Source organism: Cavia porcellus, unplaced genomic scaffold (assembly GCF_034190915.1).
Source record: "Cavia porcellus strain 051 isolate PalLab524CR breed Dunkin Hartley unplaced genomic scaffold, mCavPor4.1 scaffold_11, whole genome shotgun sequence".
NCBI lineage: Eukaryota > Metazoa > Chordata > Mammalia > Rodentia > Caviidae > Cavia > Cavia porcellus.
Genome location: NW_026947494.1, coordinates 28,683,735 through 28,702,405, shown reverse-complemented (window position 1 = coordinate 28,702,405; position 18,671 = coordinate 28,683,735). Strand labels below are relative to the sequence as shown.

Genomic DNA, 18,671 nt, shown 5'->3' with positions numbered 1-18,671 from the left:
ACCTGGAATTTAAAATGATGTGAACACTAAAGAAATACATTTATCTAACAAAACAGAATCTTAACAAATTTAACAAAGTAAAATTTAAGTGATTTAAATACAGTCTCCTGCTTTTGGATTCAAATATCTGGTAGTACAAGTACATAAAGAGGAAACACACAGCTTTACAAACAACAAATGAGAAAAATAGAATTAACCATAAATCCAGCACAAGCAAAAGGGTGACTACCCATAAAGCTACTTATGATCTTAAGATTCATGTCAATAACATACATATCTAGAAAGTAGCCATTCCACTATTTTTATTGTTATTTTTGGAACAAATCTAAAGTTATGCTCAGAATTCTGAGCTCCATAATTTGAAAGTCAAACTCTCATTTATATTCAGATTAAATTAATTGATATAATTAAGAATCTTCAGATTTCACAATTTTGTAAATTACATGTTGACTAAATACACAGACTCAATGTGGCCTAAATCTAAATGTAGAAAATATAATTGTAGGCTGACAGCATTCCCCAACTTTTCAAAGATGTGAGATCAGATTATAATGACTCCTATCTCCGTAAGCAACCCCAAAATTATGAGTGTAAAATGGTACTTAAAACAGACCCTTGTGAAGCCTGTATCTTATCAGATCAGGTCACCCTATGTGTTATAAGGCTTAACAGGAAAGGCCTGACTGATTACCTAGAGTCACCAGCTGATAACACCCAAGAGCAGCTTCCATTCCTAATATGGAACAAGCATTCCATTTCACTTAAAACAGGATGCTGTGAAAGGCTTCCACCAACAAAATAATGGATGTATTAGGCAAGTAGCAACCATGATTACATCTTGGGGGTGTGGTGGTAAAAGTAATCAAATCCCTAAGAAGTCACTAAAGTTTCAGAACATTTTGGCATATTCAAATCTCAAAGGAGACTATGAAAATGGCCCAAGGCTGAGTTAACTTAATCTCGTATCTATTCTACTTTTCCCCTTCAGGATCAGCAGGTTTCATGTAGGCAGGTATCATGTCTTCACGAGTTAGAGAATATTTTTTCCCCACCTCCCTTGCAGCTAGGCAGGAGCGTGTGACCAAGCTCCAACCAGTTTCACATAAAACTGATTGGCACACTTTCTGTGCACATCTTCTATGAAGGAAAATGCTTTTATTCTATTCTCCCTCTTTCTGGTTCCTTAAAACCTGAGTGATGACCGTGAAACTTGCACAGCTTAAGCAGTGTCATCCCACAGAATTATAATGTAAGATTTATATCACTTTAAAATTTCTGATAGCTACATTTTTTAAGTAAATAGAAACAAGTGAAGTGAATTTTGCTAGGCTTAGTTAATCCTGCATGCTCAAAACATTAGCACTAAAATGTGTAATTATTTTAAAATTACAGAAAATATTCTCAAAATATTTTTTATGGCCTTTTTTAGGAGGACTCAAAGTTTTTGAAATCTGGTGTATGTTTTAAACACACCACATCTCACATCGGATTAGTGACATCTCAAATGTTCAGGAGCCCATATGGCCAGTGGCTACTGCATGCAACTCTAGAAAGAGCAGAAGGACATCACAGAAAGACCCGAGTCCCTGGAGGAATCTATGAAGTGAAGTCCTCAGGGTCCTTCCAATGCTTGAAACTTTTCCTTCAGAAGAAAACTTCTATCTTATCCAAGACACTGTCTTCCTTGGTATTTTGTTACACAGTGATAGCCTATCCTGTCACTAATTAATACAGGCAGTGGGGGTCTTACAGGAGGACCGTAGACTGCTCAGTTAAGAAATAACTCTTGAAATAATGACAGACTCATGAGTTTACACTGAATCACACCAAAAATCTCTCCAAAAATAGGCCAAATCTGAAAATTGCCATAAAAATCCCCTCAGCATTGAGAAATATATTTTAAAATAAACATATCCAAGGACAGTATGTGGTTTCTTAGGCTTTTTCTTGTTCTTTTCTTTACTATAAATCTCTAAAATTTTCCAGTAATTTAATCCACTGGGCAGCCTCAGAAGGAGAGAGAAACCATCAGATCATACAGCCTCCTAAGAAAATGAAAAACCAACTCCTTTCAGATGGTGCTTCTCAAGAAAGTAAAAGCATGTTCATTAATGCAATGGAAATTATTCTCATAAATATTCAAGTTGATCAGAACACATTCTCTTTCTTTTTTTTTTTTAAATAAAGTAGAGGGCTGGAGATATAGCTCAGTGGTAGAGCCCTTGCCTAGCACATATGACACTCTGAGTCTGATCCACAGCACTAAAAAAATAAAAAATAAATAAAGGAGGCAGTAGGGACTCATGCAAAAGCAAAACCAAGTCTAGACATACTGGGCTGGGTCTTTGGCCAGTGCTATCCCTATCATCATGCTGGTGAAAATAACCACCTTTATACAGCAAAGACATCTGGGTAGCTCAATTAAAACTTTTCACAGGGTGATTGAGAAGTTACGTAAAAAATTTGTCAAGCAAAATATGTAAGTCAATAATAGCCTTCATTCAAAATGACTAGGTAATTAATTTAAAATAAAGAGATAAGAGACAATAACCCAGATGACTCATTGTGTACAGACTATCAGGTCTACTCAAGTTTAGGGGCCAGGCTGTGGATTTCACATCTGTCTCTAGGGGAATGGTATCACGTTTAAAGAAGTAGGGTCCAGAGTAACTAGACAGAAGCTGTGTTCCACGTAGCTGGCCACAGGGCTCCACTTAAGACACAGAAGTCACCACCTCCAGTAGAACAGCAGAAATACATCTGTTGTTTCACCCTTCAGAACTGAGGTCTGAAAAGGATGTGGCTCCTCAGGCACCAAACAACCAGGAGTTCTCCAGACCTGACATTCTGAGTTGTGTCCTTACAAACAGCCTTGGGTCTCATCAAGGCCTAAGCATCTAGGGCACACTTTACACTGTCAAGTTTGAAGTTTTAGAAACTAGGAACACCAATGCCCTGTGTCACCAAGTGTGTGCAGCAGTTGGCAATGCAAGATCTCATATCAAGAAGAACCAAGGTCTCCATCCCTCTGCCGTTTACCACATAGGAGACTTTAGCTGAGTAAGTCACTTTTCCTCAACCTTCCTTTTTTTCTTCTGTAAAATGCTGCCACAATCAAAGTCTTTTCTGGATAACTTCATGAGCACTAAATAAGGAAGAGCACATAAAGGGCTTGGCATAGAGTTGGCACCAGGTGACCATTTGATATATGAGGATTATTACTGCAATGAGCCAGCAATCAATACATGTTCACTCTTGTTACCAATACTATGTATCAAGTAGTGAATTGTGCTGAAAAATGTGATGTCCCCACCTTATAGGACATGACAAGAGTATGGACAGGGGTTTCAATAAGACTGCTCTAGGATGAAGATATAGTATTTGTTAAAACTGTGTCCCTCTAAAAATTCGTATTTTGAAGTCCTAACCCCTCTCACCTTATAATGTAACCCTATTTATATTTGGAAGTAGGTTTTTTACAGAAGTAATCAAATTAAAATGAAATTACAGTGAGTCCTAATCCAAGATAATTTATAAAAAGGGAAATGCAAACTATGTCCTTTATAAGGAGAAATTTGGACACAGATATTCACACAGGGAAAATGTCACATGAAGATGAAGAAGAGGATGGAAAGGATGTTTCTCTATGAGCCAAAAACTGCCAGAAAATCCCCAGAAGCCAGGAGAAAGGTATGAAGCTGTCAATACCTCCAGAACTGTGAGGCAATATATCTGCTACCTAGGCCACCCAGGTAGTGGCATTTTGTTAAGGCAGCCTCAGCCAACTGTTACAAGAGGAAATCAGACAGCAAGCAGATTCCGCATTTAAAAAGGAGTGGCAAGACCCAGAAAATATGTACTATGTTACACAAACCTGATCGATTTCCTCAACCCAGTGGGGTGGAGGGGTCATCCCTCATGTATTTTAAAATGATGTCTATCATTTTATCAATACCAAAAAAATGGAGGCTTTGCTTCACAATGAATTGGCCAAAGCACCCCTGTCTACAGAGATTTCAACTTTAAATATTCCCAACATGTGTGTATGTGTGTCTGTGTGTGTGTGTCTATACGCATAAGTGTGTGGTAGGACAGTGGTTCAGCCATCTGCAAAAACTTATAAATGACTGAAACCTCCTTGAAAAAACTACCTTGGCAGAGATGTCGCTTGCCGACCTTCATGAAAGCTGTTACATCAACAGGCAACACATTCAAGCTCTTGACTGAGCAGGATGTGCCTGGTTCCTCAAGATTCACAGGGCGTGTGCATTTCCTTGGCTGAAGGCTCCAGTACTGGGTCACCACTACATAAAGGTGAACCATCAATTTCATCTTTCACGGTGCCCACCACTTTAAGTTGGCTCTTTTGATTGTTTTTTTTTTTAAAAGAGCAAGTCCCCTGCTTCCTTACTACAATAGAAAACATAATTGGAAACAAGTCTTTCATAAAATTAAACACACACTCACAAAGTAAACTGTGAAGCCCTCTATCACACTGGAGTAGCATTTCCCAAGATTTGTTACAAAAATCTTTCAATCCCATTTCCCATACTTCAACCTCCACCCATTTCGCAAAAGGCACTAAAAATTGGCATTTGCAAGGAAATTCCAGAAGTCTGAGCATTTTATTAGCAGAGGGAAATCCCAACCGTTTTGGCCACATTTCTCATGATGACAGCTCATTTTTCCATGTGGAACCACATACAAGTTGCTACAAATATTCAAGTAGGTAAAAAAAAACCACTTTCAAACTAAAAGAAAAGCATATAACATAATAGCAGCTATAAAACATATAAATAACAACACTTTGAATTTGATTTATCAGCATAAAAGTCAGCTATCCATTTTAAAAACTATACTGAAAAATTCAGAATGTTTTCATTGAAATACTCAGAAGTACACTCTCCTGGCCCTGAAGTCTTACTACTGTGCATTTTCAAGGACAACTTTTTAGACTGATTCTAGTACTATGTATGCTAAGTCATTCCCTCCTCCAAACACCCTTCCCAGCCCTACCCATCCTCAAAGCCTGGGTGAAAATTTGTCTCCATAAAGCCTCCCAAATTCTCCCACTCATACATTTAAAAACCAAAAGCATTTCGAATACCAAGCTTTACAATCTAACAACTAGTTACCATCTTGAAGAGGAAAGAAAGTGCTTTAAAGGTTGTAATTGTTTGTATGTTTAAGTGTACAAGATAACCACACTACAGAGTTTTTGTTAGTTCATCAAACAGAATAGTTTGTATTGTCATTGTTTGATTGTCCACTTTTTATTCTTTGATTCTGTAACTTGAAAACTACTTCTAAGATAACAATATGTAATTTATCAACTAGTGATTTCTGTTATTTTTGACTAGTCATTTCTTACTGTTATGTTTTTTGAAATTCTGTATTATTTCTATCCTTTTTTTTGTTTTGCATTTCTTGCCTGTAAATAAAATTTTTAAAAAAAGAAAAATCTCTTTAGTACTTACATTCTATTGGTATTTTGCCTTTAGTTACTTCCTATATGCTTTTTCCTCCTCTTACCTAAGTTTATCAGTGTGTGTGTATGTGTGTGTGTGGGGGGGGGGGGTATTAGGGAAGACCATAGGGCCTGCCCATTGAGCCCTATCTCCACTCCATGTTTGTTTGTGACAGGGTTTCACTAAATGTCTAAGTTGCCCAGACTGGGTTGAAGCCTGCCCTGAGGCAGGCTGTGAGACAAGAGGTGCTGAACTGTCCTGACGCCCTATGCACCATAGTGAGCAAATGGCTGATTTGGAGAAACACGGGCTGAGATGATGATATCCACTGAAGTAAAAAAAAACAACTTAATGCCTATATTGTTTGATTCATTTTGCAGGCCTAAGGCCAGTAGTCTGAGCATTTAGTTAAAGGATAACAGCATACAATATAGCAACTATGGGGGATCTTCTGAAGGTGGCAGCCACTGTTGATTTCCTGTTATCTTATTTTAAAGTCCTGCATCATTTTCATTGTTTTGTTTGGTTGGGTTTTACTGTCTTGTTTTGTTTTGAAGATAGCAAGATATATTATGGTAGCCATTGTCGATTTCCTATTATCTTGAAGCCCTATATCGCTTTCATTGTTTTGTTTTGATTGGCTTTATTTTGTTCTTTTTTGTTTCATTTTATTATATCTGATGGTATGGACAGCTATTTTGAAGCCCTTTTCACTGTTTTGTTTTGATTGGCTTTATTCTGTTTTACTTTGTTTGGCCTTATTCTGTTTAGAATAAAAATTAATTAATTTTAAAAAATAAACTTGTCCAGAAAATGGTGCTACTCTCTTGTCTCAGTTACTTTTCTCATTGCAGATACACAATACCTGACACCAAGTTAAGGGAGGTAAGTTTATTTCAGCTCAGTCTTTAGAGATTTTAATCTACAGTCAGTTGGCTCCAAGACAGAGTGAAATGGCAGACGGTCACTGTAGAGGAGAAACAGTTCATGGCAGAGCAGGGAAGAGGCAGCCATGCAGCAAGCAGTGGCAGCAGGCTTCCCTTTCCATTCTACAAACCTTTTGGGTGGTGCCACCATACCCAGGGTGGGGCTTCTAAATTCAGTAAATCCATTCAGCCACACCCAGAACTATGTTAATTCCAATCAGTGGGCTAATTTAGTACTATACATCCTTAATCCCAGTATCTCACATTTTAGATCCAGCCAGGTCTGAAAATCCCTATTTATGAGAATATCTAAATGTAAGCCACAACAGTGCTTATACTCCTAGTACTTTAGGAGACTGAATCAGGAGGACTGGAAGCTCAAGTCCAGTCTGGGCAATTTAGCAACTTCACAAAAGCCTGTCTCAGAAATAAAAAGTAAAAAAAGGATGGGGGAAATAGCTCAATGTGCAGGCTCCAGATTCAACCCTTAATACTGATAGGAAGAGGCAGAGGACTATTTTGCATTTTTCCTATATCCTCTCTCTAGTAACAAACCCAAGCGTGAAGACACTCCCAAATACAGTTATAATGTGAGCTGAAAAATGTCATCCAAAATAGAAGCTCCCAAATTTACATTAATCTAAGAATTATCTGCAAGGTTGTATGTATTTAGGGATCAAAGTAACTAGACAATGACATTAACCACATCCCCATGAATCATGCTCAGTCCCCTACATAAATTTGCCTGGATATATAGCCAGTCTGAGTCTAAATCAAGTGTTCCAGAGAAGAAACTAATTAAATTTCTCTCCATCTGACAGGTCTGGAGTAGCAGACTAAGGTAAAGGCTATTTACAGGACCCTACTTTGGGCCACTCTTTTTCCCCCTTTTTACTCCTGAGTTTTGTTCTCAATGGCCACAGACTAATCTGGTTGCAAACCTGCCACACACAGCCTGGCTGAAACGTGATCACCCCAGTAGGTCAGCTGTCTTCTCTTTATATAAGTGTGAACCTGATATTCCATCCTCTTCTGCCTACCCCCAGAAATACAAAGGACTCTTTCTTTCCCCTTCTCCCACACACAAACACAAGCAGGAACACTAGATAGCTGGTGGTTTAAGATGCTTGAGAGAGACCACTTGCTTCAGGTAAAGAAGATTATCATCTGGCTCATTTAAGTGAATGTAATCATTTGTAAATTTGCCTTCTTGCAATACATAATACATACATGTGCATGTACATGTACCAGAACCCTCAAACTGAAAGACGTACACTAAAAGCAAGCTTTCCTTGCACTCTCAGACCCAGCTCTCCATTTCCTTCCTCTGCAGTAATTACTACCAGATATTCTGCCCTCTAATCCTATAAATTTACAGTGAGTTTCTTAGTAGGAAAAAAGAACAGATATCTCCTGAACATCAGGCCCTGGGATGTACTTCTGACATCCATTAGTGTATTTAACCTTCACCATAAACCTGTGAGGTTGATATTATTTTCTCCATTTTCAGGTAAAATACTCAAGGTCAGAAGAATAAGAGACCTACAAAGGCCATAAGCCTAAATCCCAGTTCCAAGTTACTTTTTCAAGCTTCTCCCTAGATGGTCCTTTTTCATCAAATAGAATCTCCACCTTTATTTTTTTTTTCCTCCCCCTCCAGGAAACACAGCCTCTGGAATCCTATGTCCTTGGCAAAAAAGAAAGGAAAACAAAACAAAACAAAAACAAGCTTTACAACTTAAAGTTCTAAGAACCTGGACAAACTACTGAGCTTCCCTATGACTGAGTTTCTTCATCTGCAAAATGAGTTTAATAATAAAACCTACCATGTAAGGTTTGTAGTAAAAATAAATGAAGAGGTTGGCATAGTATCTGACATATGGTTTACTAATTCATAATGGTTTCCAGTTATTATCATTATTAGCATATGGCTGTTTATCAAATGGGGTTTGAAATGGTTTTCTTTTAGCTTTTATTTCTTCCTTTCAGCTATACAGTGACACAGCCTTGAAGAAACAATTGGGGATGAATTTGGGGATCTGTGTGAATTTGTCTGGCTTTATCAAACCAATTTCCTTTGCTCTCCTTCCCCAAGGCTCCTCCAACATTTCCTCTCCTACCACTCACTGCCAAATCCCAAAAGCTTAATAAAGCTTAATAAATTAGTGTTATTGCTAATTTTTTTAATCATGGAATTCTTTCAGCCTTTATTAAAAACTAAAATCTAGCAACACTCTTCTTGATGCCACCAGTCTTAAATTTTTAAACCAAAAATTTATGTGCTATCATTACCCTTGCCCTAGTTCAAATATCATGGAACTCTAGACCCAAAGACATTTTGCTACAATAATCTTGACTTAAATAAATGGAAACTATGCAAATTCCATTGGAATGGAAGACATCTGTTAAACTGATTACATAATTTACAAACTCGCATCTGCTGAACCAGGCAGTTTTTGGCCATTGAATTGCTTTTTCTGCCTTAACTGAATGCCCAGGAGCTATATAACCTTGGGATCATATGGCCAGCAGATGAGCAGGAGGAAGGAGGTTTCTCAGGTCAGTGGCAGCCAAGGAGCCAAATGTCTGGGGCTCTCTCTGGCTAGTGGCTAAAGATGTGATTGGTCAAGTCAATTCTGAGTTTTAATTAATTACTGGTTAACTGAGTCTCAGTCAATTTACCTTTCACTAAAGTTCTCGTTACTTTTCTGAGTTTTAGTTGATTTGCCTTAAGAAAAAGTAGGTGAGATCAACTTTTTACTATTAATTTTTCCAACTCTTCCTCTGAGACAACACTGTATTTTGCATCACACTAAAAGCATCTTGTCTGGCCTGGTCCTTATCAGAGTAGTAATTTACTTGTCACATCACAGTCTCAAGAGATATGCTTCAGCCAAAAGTAGGTGTGCATGTTACATGCTGGCAATAAAAGAGGCAGTCTCATTTATTGCAAAAATGCAGTTATGCCAAGCTGTAAAAATAGAATTCGTGGTAAAGCAATAAAATCTGGGTTCACATTTAATTACCTAATTTTAAACAATAACTGAGCAAGCCCGTTTTCAAGGATGACATATCTGGGCTTCCCATCTAATACCCCTACATGAATTACTCCTAATCAACAATCCTGCTCAAAGCACCTGGAATGCAGTTAGTACAAGCCTGGGATTCCACAAGATTTTAAAAGGAAAACTTTTGTTAAGCTATCACAATGTGCAACCTTTCTGCTATGTTATTTTTTTCCATTTCCTCTGATGGGAGATTTTGTTTTGTAATTCTGACATAATATCCGGTTCCTCCAATCCAAAGTCTTCTAAGATGGACAACAGATGAGTCAGTGCCCTGGGAATTCAGAGGGAGTGAAGATACAGGCAGCAGTGGCTATTACTGTTTTATCATGAAAACCTTAATAGAGAGTTAAACAAATTTCTTAAAGCCAAAGATGAGCCATGGTAATATGTTATTCTATAACCACCCTAATGAAAATTGTTTCTTTTAAAAATGACATTCAGAATCTGCGTTTTGGCAACTTTAGAAATGTTGAGGTTACCATTGCTTCATTCTTTCAAGATATTCAATTTGACCCCTCCTTTACATACAAAGCACAAGTTCCAAGAATTTTTTTAAAGTCATTTTTGAAAGCTACACACACAAACAGTATGAAACCTAAAGAATGTCACTGACAGCAGCCTGAGCTTAGGCCTGTGTGCTTTTGCTGTCTGTAGTTTATTAACTCGGAGCTTATCAGAGAGGAGTGGAGGCTGTTTCTGCAACCCCAGGGAGCAGAGTGGAGCAGCCAGACCATGAGTCACAGCAACTTACATCACTCTTCCTGAACTTCGCTTTCAAGCTCTTCATGTTTAGTCCATTTAACCTTCCAAAGTCCTAGAAGACTTTTCAACACCTAAGCAAAGAAAGAAAGAATGAATGAATATCCAAATAAACACTACACATATTCTCTCCTAATTGGATGATAACATCAGGCAGAGATAGGATAGAAAAAAATGAAAGACAAGTAGAAAGACAAATAACTAAAAATTATACTTTTAAGATGGATGACTGCACCCTACAGTACCCAGCCAGTGATGCCCAAGGTGATCAATACCAGCATGGCTTTGACTAAATTTAGGGTCCTCAGCCAGGTGGGGTGGTACATGCCTGTAATATGAGGACTTAGGCTGAGGCAAGAGGATCGTTGCAAGTTCAAGGCCAGCCTGAGCTGCAAAGTGAGTTTAAGGTAGCCTGAATTGCATAGTGAGACCCTGGTTCAAAAAAGACTAAAAAAAAAAAAAATTTAGGGTTCTTCCCTACCAGACCCATCACACACAAAATCTATCAGGAATACTGAAAATCGATCAATTGGCTTAATCAAGAAAATAAAGAGCAGGAATCTCAACCTAAGAAGCAGCAGCAGGTTGACAGAATCCAAAGAATGTTTAAATTACCTATTTAATAAAAAGGGGCCTATATCTATAGAATAGGCTACTACCCCTTCTCGGGGCAGGGAAGTCACCTTTCAAGAAAAGCATAATGTCTCTGCTCCAGGGAAAAAGAAATCTTATTTCCCTGAATGTGTCTACATGCTACACCTGAGTACATTGGAAAATCTTTGCCTAACAAACGCTTCATGTTTCTCTTACTGATGCATCCTGAAAATTCTTTTTTTCTTAAGAAGAGTCAGTGAACCTGCAAACTTAGTCTACAGAAAGGTGGGTTAGGTCCCTTATTTAGCTCCAGGAGATTTCTCAGGCTCAGCCCCAAGACAAGGCCATGGCTACGAGACAGGGCTGGCCTCGTGGGAGGTCCTTAGGTCCTGTGTGTGTGTCCTAGCAGAGAACGCTGGTCTCCTGGAGTGAGTGCTTACAGGCTTTGCACACACTCTCAGCACTGTGGTGTCATCCACTAGAGCTGAGCTGATGTAGTGCCTTGCCTGTGACCCTTCAGAACTGTGAGCTTCTGAGTCTGTTTTTTTTATAAAGTGATGTAGCCACAGATACGTCATTATAGTAACGAACAGACTACCATACATATGTTGACTTTTTTCCTCTACATATCCTTTATTTTGCAAAGACACCACCTACCTCCTTTTGAAAAGCTGCAACAGTGAAAAATGACAAGGAAAACAGTTCACATTCCAGATGCCATTCACTCTCTATTTATTTTTCTAATGTTTGTTCCCACCTTCCCTCACCCTAAATGCACAGTGCAGTCAGTGAAAAATGCCAGGAACAACAACTACTCCCTCATCAAATAACTCATTCCTCAGGGGGCCACTCTAAACAACTCAAGACTCTGGATCCTTGTGGGACCAGCAATTCTGAGCTGGAGCTGTAGGAGCCCGAAACAATAGCTTCATTTAGAAGAAATCTGTGGTCCCTGGAAATTGAATGTAATTTTTAAGTATTTGTGTAATATTTTCAGGGAGGAATTTTCTAGTTCTCAGTGGATTCTTCAAGGTACATGCCAACCTTCAAAAATCTAAGCTCATTTTCCAGAAGTAGAACGCCTCGGAGAAGTTAAGAAACTTGCCTGTGCTCACCAAGCCTGTGTATGGTAACATTTACAAGAAAATCCCTATCTGAATGATAACTGCAGGCTTTTTCCATTGACCTTTACAGTTTTATAACTAAAACCACAAAGCTCAATACTGTGCTAAAATACAAAACAGAATGCACATTTTTCATTAAGTCTGGAAATGTAATAAGTATAGAACCTTTGCATATAGATTTTTAAAAATTGCATACTTAAGAGTCGAAAGACTAATCCATATGAAAGTTCCTATCACACAGTAAATGTTCATTAAATGTTAACTTCAAGGCATACTTTACAGTAAGTGAATGTAGGTGAATTTCATTCCAGTAAAGAACTAAAGATGAAAAATATTTAACATACCTGTTAATTTTTAAAAGCCTTTCAGAGTCCGTTTATTACTCCGGACAAAACTGATGTGAGAAGACAGAAGTAGGAAAATGCAAGCATCCAAATGGCTGTCCTCATCCTTCCTTGTGTCCTGGTGCTGTCTAACAGAAGTCACCCTGCAACCCTGGCTTCTCTACTGTTTATTTTCATTAATGCTGCTGCCATTAACTAGAACTCTGGCCTGAATGACATGAAAATGCAGTAATCATAAACCCCTTTGACAGCATTCGTCTAGAGGTCACGGTTCCTAAAGCCTCTCCATGGTCCCTTTCAATCTGTCCCGCTCAGCCAGAGGGACTGAGCACATGTTGCCTTGGAAACTGCACACACTGTAATTACATACTGTTAATTGCCCACATTTAATCACAGAGAACTTCAGACTGGTACCTACAGAGCAAGTGCACACTTCAGGACAGTTTCTCAGAGCTGGCCCCTGGTTTGTTTGCTTCACAAGGACCAGGAAACAAATTACTAGTGTAAACTCCTACTCCCTCTCAGATAGAAACTCAAAGTTGGAGATCTTTCAATAGACAAATAGAATAAGGACACCTGTCAAAGTGAGCCAGGTTTACAAACTATAGTTGGGCTGTTTTTTTCATGTCAAAACAAATCACCTCTTGATGGGTCAAAATAGAAATAATTATAATTAAGACATTCCCAAACTGTCACCGTCCATGGCTTCTACATCAGTGATTTCTAGAAATTGGAAATCACCTTTCAAATTGATTTCCACCCATGCTCCAAAAGAACCAAGGGAAAAGGACAAATCAGCGCAGTAAGAAAGAGGCCACACTGGGGTAACCCACAAACTGTGTGGCCCACTAAGCCAGAACTACCCAAAGCATTCTTTCATTCACAGAAGATCTTAAGCAACAGCAGTTAACATTTTTCTGTTTAAGGTCACAGAGGTTTCATGGGTGTTTTGTTAGGTTTTTTGTTTGCCTTTCTTCTTTTCTTTTTTTAAAATGTGGCAATGAAAAGTATGCAAAGTCTTATTTGAAGAGGAATAAATAAATAAATATAGCAAGGAATTCCAACAGTTCCCAGGGGAAGGTAAGAACTACTAAATGATGTTTTCTTGGAGCTTTGGGTGGTCCATGGATTTCACTCCATAATATGGGTGTTAAGGAAACAGGAGTGTTGGAAACTCACAGAACCAAGAATTATAGCTAGAAAAACAAAAATATAGCTAGGAGAGTTAGTTCTATTGATAAATCACTACTTTTCTGGTATTCAGATCTTATATCTAGACGCCAATGGCTAGAGGGAAGTAACCTGTCCCCTGGAATGATGACAAGTCCTTCCTATCCCAGCATCTTCTCTCCTGAAGATGATTCATGTGTAAACCAGGAGCCTGCCTTCCTTGAGTCAGCTGGGATTCTATAATCCCAAACTTCCAGTGTTTAGGCTTGGCTATCACCTATCTTGGGTAAAATAACATCTACTAGTGTAGCAAGGCCACATCAATGTTAGTTCTTGGAAAAGTCACTTAACTGGAATATTTATTTCAAAAGAACTGTGAACCTGAGTTGTGCACAGTAGCCTCCTTTGGGAATGTAAAGAATAAGGATCCACATCTATGGAAAAAGTTACACGAACCAAGTTCTCTCATTTCAAGCAAAATAAACTGTATTTATTCACTGGGCAAAAGTAGTAAGCAGCTTACTACTTATTCCATTCACAATGTCACTGAAATATGCCATCCATCACTGGCTGCCAGGCATCACCTGAGGGACATCATGGTAAGGCGACCAAGGAGGATGGGTCAGTGCACAGTACACCCTTCTTGTCCTTTCATGTGAGGGACTGGATGCAACACAGAGGGACAAATTTACTTAATTTTTCCTTCAGAAAAACAATGCAACTCTCAAATAGGACCTGAAATGAGATATCCTTATCTAATATAATTATAGCTTGAATCCAAAAAACTTAACACTAGCCTATAAAGCTTTATCATGAACAAAAGTTAGACTTCAATATTTAAAAAGAAAACTTGTAACTGTTAGGAGATTTCTTTTGGGGATGCTAAAATGTTTTTAAAATGTACTGTCATGATGATTGCACAACCTGTGAACTTAACAAAAACCATTCATCTGTGCACATTCAGGGTGTGAACTTAATGTACGTGAATGATATCTTAAAGCTGTTATTAAGAAAGTTTACAATCCGTGGTAGGCTCCCAAAAAAGTTTAATAACCTCTGTTACCTTCTCCAGTCCTCAAAATTATAAAAATTCTAAGCTGCAAACCTCTAGAATTATTTTTTTAAAAAAGAGCTTCAAAAGAACAGATTAAAAACTAATGTCGAAAAATGTGAACTTTGTTATACTTTGGAGATTTTCTTTATTTAGCTATTTCTCTACCACACCCCACCACTGATTTGAAGTGGTTTGAAACTGCTGCTACTCCCACACACTCTCCCCCTACTCCCATGTATGACCCAAAAACCATTCTGGGGGACCTCGTCCAGACATCTGTAATCAAAAGTGAAATTCCTCGGATGACTTATATGTACAACTAGCTTGGGAACCACTATTCTAGGGGCAGTGATACCACACCTTTAATCTCTACTCTCTGTCAAAAATAACAAAGAGACATTGAACAAGTAGGTAAGATTAATATTTCTGAGCATCCACTCTGTTGGAATCTTTTACACTGCTGGAGTTGGGAGGCAAACTAATTCCGCACGAACAAGTAGCTAGTTACCTATAGCCAAAAAGAACAATATGGATTCATAAACGGAGACTGCTGAACACACTTACACATTTTTCCAGAAGCACGAGAACATATTAGCATCTGACAAACCACATCATAGGACACAAAGGCAGTGCTTTAAAATAATTCCCTTTGAATTACCACAGAATTTGAGAGGCAAAAGTCCTTCTGCTAATTCTTGCATCACAGAATGTGGAAATACTACAGTATCCTTAACAACAGCGGAATACTAGTATCTACCCAGACAAGCTTCAGGATTTTTTCTTCCAACTTAAAAGGAGTATCAGGCTTAAAATCCATACCACTGACAAAAGTGTTGAGCAACTGAAATGCTTCTCTCCTTGTATATACGTCTTCTCCTTCAAGCGCTTGATTATTTCCTCAGACAATAATCTTTCAGCAGCAAAGATGGATTTTTACCAAGAACTGTAAAAACATATAATTCTCCCAATCTGGCAGCACAAAAACATTCCGTAAACCATTCTAATAAAAGTGTCCCTTACACACAGTACTGCATGCCAGCAAACTTCCCAGTGGGTAGCAACTACTCAGAGTCTCTGTCTTGAATGGGGTGGTCCTCATGAGTTATGGAATACAGAATGTAATTGGGAGGCAGAGCCCAAAGGGGACTGTTCCCCCTCACCAAGTTTACTTTATCTATAGCACACGGGTCTTGTCTGTAAAACTGCATTTTACATACATATGAACATAAGGCAATGGGACCATGGGTCAGTACTGTGGAGTACTCAAAGCTGATCGGGGTTGTTTTAAAATAAATCTTGTAGTTAGGTGTTAAATACTGCAAGAATCATAAGTGGAAATCCTTAAGGGCTGACATAAATCAGAGAAGCCTTATTTTATAACTGGGGCACAGAGCTAACTGGTCTTAAAGGAAACAGTGGATTTGGGCAGGCTGAGGAAGAATGAGATCCCGGTACAATCTCTCCAAGCACTGAGACCTGTAAACTTCTAAGGCTGCACTCATATGATGGCAGTCTTCATATAGTTCTTTCCAAAGAAAGATTTGCTCCCACTCTGACTCCTTTAGGCCCTGGATGTGAGAAAGGGAGTCAACAGCTCTGTTAACATTACTCAGTAACTTTGAAACTTTACATTTCAAGACTGCCCACTTACTTTATTCCAAAGTAAGGGTTTACAAGGTAGAATTTTCATTTTGCCTGTCTATACTTGGGCTCTAGCCACTAGTATATAATCGATAAACATTTCATGAATAAACACACTGGACGAAGGTATGATGTAGGTACCTGCACAGCCTTGAGACTTCACCTTTGACCTTAGCAAGCCACTGTCTGACCCAAGTACTTTATGGAGGGTGTAAACTCTTCTGATAGACCAGGATTTGTGTAAAGGCAGCGTAATGATTAGATTTTACCATGGATAGATGAAAGCACTGAGTTCTTTTAAAACTCCAGCTCATTAGGCCTATTAAGTCTTAACAAGTTGCCCCTCCTTTTTCCTTGCATGCCAGCTTCCCCTCTAATTGCTATTCTCCTTAGGCGGCACCAACCCTAACCACTTGCAACCCTAGGCATAAAAGAGACCATTTTGAAACATGCAGAGAGCAAGGATCATCAAACAGAAGCCTGGGGCAAGTTCTTAGGATAGAGATTTTATCAGACCAGAGAGCCAATAATCCCCCTCAAGGAAACATGCCTGATCTGTTATTTCACAAGGGAGTCTTCCCTTGCTACTCACAGAGCTCCTAAGGAAAAAGATCATCTTGGACTGGGCCAGGGTTCCACCACCAAGCCTCAGCAAAGCTCTCTCCAGGGTCAATCTGTCCTAGTCAGTTTCCTTGCTGTGAGGACAAAATACCTGCCACTTCAACTAAAAGGAAGAGAGGCTTATTTTTGTTCCCGTTTCAGTCCATAGCTGGCTAACTTCAAAGCAGACACCAAGGCAAAGAGGCATGCAGAGGAGAGCTCACAGCATAGCGGAAAGGAAGCAGAGGGAGGGAAGGGAGCTGGGGAGAAGGCAGAGAGCTTCCCAGGCCACACTCCAAGTGACTCACCTATTCTGACCAGGCTTTATCTCCAAACAATCCACTTAGCTACAAATTCATAAATGGACTAATCCACCAATGAGTATAGTACTTTCAGACCCAATGATGTTATAAGGCTTGGAGGGAGTCTAGATATAAAACATAACATTTTGTCCCAAGTCTTTCAAAGACTCAAGCATATCTCTTTAGGTAAAATACATGTAGTCCAGCTCTAAAAGGTGTCAAAACCCTAAAACTTACAGCATTACTGAAAAATTCAATTCCAAAGTCTCCTTTGAGACTCTTAGCAGTAAGACCCCAGCAAAAAAAAAAAAAAAAAAAAAAAAAAAACAGAAAGAAAGTTAAACACTGACAACATACAATGACATGAGCTAAACATTTCCATTTCAAAAGGGAAGGACAGTCCGAAAGAAATAGACCAAAGCAAGATGAAAAACCAGCAAGGCAAACATTAATTCCCTGTCTAGCACCTGAGGCAAGATGCAGTGAGATTTGATCTTCAAATGGCTTGGGCAGCCCCTCCTTACAGCACTGCTGGTGGCTACAGCCCCAAAGGCTTATCTCTGGGGCTGACTTTGCTCAGTGCTTATGGCTTTCCTCAGACATGCAAAGTTCCTGGCTTCTCCAACTTTCTAGGGTCTCCCCTGCACTTTCAGCTTCACTCTCACAGCCTCATATACTACTCATTTGACTTCCTGGGCCTTCTGAAATCTGGGCAGAAGTTTCCATGACCCACAACTCTTGTATTCTACATGCTTGAAAAATCAGCACCATGTGGATGGTGCCAAGGTCTGTCACCAGTGTCAATAGCAGTCAGGTCCTTTTGCATCATGGTTGTGGAGGCCTCCAAGTGTCTGGATGGTTGAACTCTGGGAAATGTGGTTCTTTAGGGTTCTTGTCTCAATGTAAAGTCTTCCACTTTTGTACCTCTTAACTAGGAAAGGGTAGGGTCAGGAAACATGCTACATACCCCAAGTGCTATGTAACAACTCTCCTCTGTCACGCCTCTCTGCTCATGTTGTCCTACCTTAGAGCCAGCTGATTATGGACTGAAATGTAAGCCAAAATAAATCTTTTCTCCTTAAAGTTGCATGTGTTGAGTATTTTATGCCAGTAATGAGAAAAGTGACTAAGACTGGAAAGATTTTGGTACTAAAACATGGGGTTGTTCCTGTGATGCTACCTAACCACGTGCTCAAGGCATGATGGAAAGGATGCAAACACAGCAAAGGGAGAACAGGGAAGGGAGATAAACCTTTCTAGGCCACACTCCCAGTGACCTCCACCTCTTCTGACCAGGCTCTACCTCCTAATCAACTCATTTAGCTATAACCTCATCAATGGACTAATCCACCAATAACTACAGTATACCCATGATCCATTCTGGAGACTCCCAGAAGCTCTGCTTTTGATTGTATGAGGTTTTGGGGGACATCTAGATATAAACCATATCACAACCCTCAGTGCAGCTTCACTATGGCTGAATGAATTCAGTAATGATGAACAACAGAGCACTAATTACTGATTTGGAAAAACAAAAAAGACAATAATCATTTCATTACAAAGTGGCCAGTGCAAGATGCAAATCTTCCAAGTGTTTAGCAGATATCTGGCAGAAGGTCTC

The 18,671-nt window shown here is 39.1% G+C and overlaps 1 protein-coding gene across 3 annotated transcripts in view; it reads right to left on the bottom strand.

Moving 5' to 3' along the window:
* Positions 1-18,671, bottom strand: part of Rai14 (retinoic acid induced 14) — a 139,051-nt gene that overhangs the window by 102,267 nt on the left and 18,113 nt on the right. For 2 of the 3 annotated variants that reach the window (XM_063258051.1, XM_063258048.1), the window contains exon 2: positions 10,214-10,295. In XM_063258051.1, the coding sequence (XP_063114121.1) occupies positions 10,214-10,249 (36 nt within the window). In that variant the 5' untranslated portion in view covers positions 10,250-10,295. Of the gene's footprint in view, positions 1-10,213; positions 10,296-15,071; positions 17,323-18,671 lie in introns of those variants that run through there. The other variant, XM_063258050.1, reaches the window with a different exon arrangement.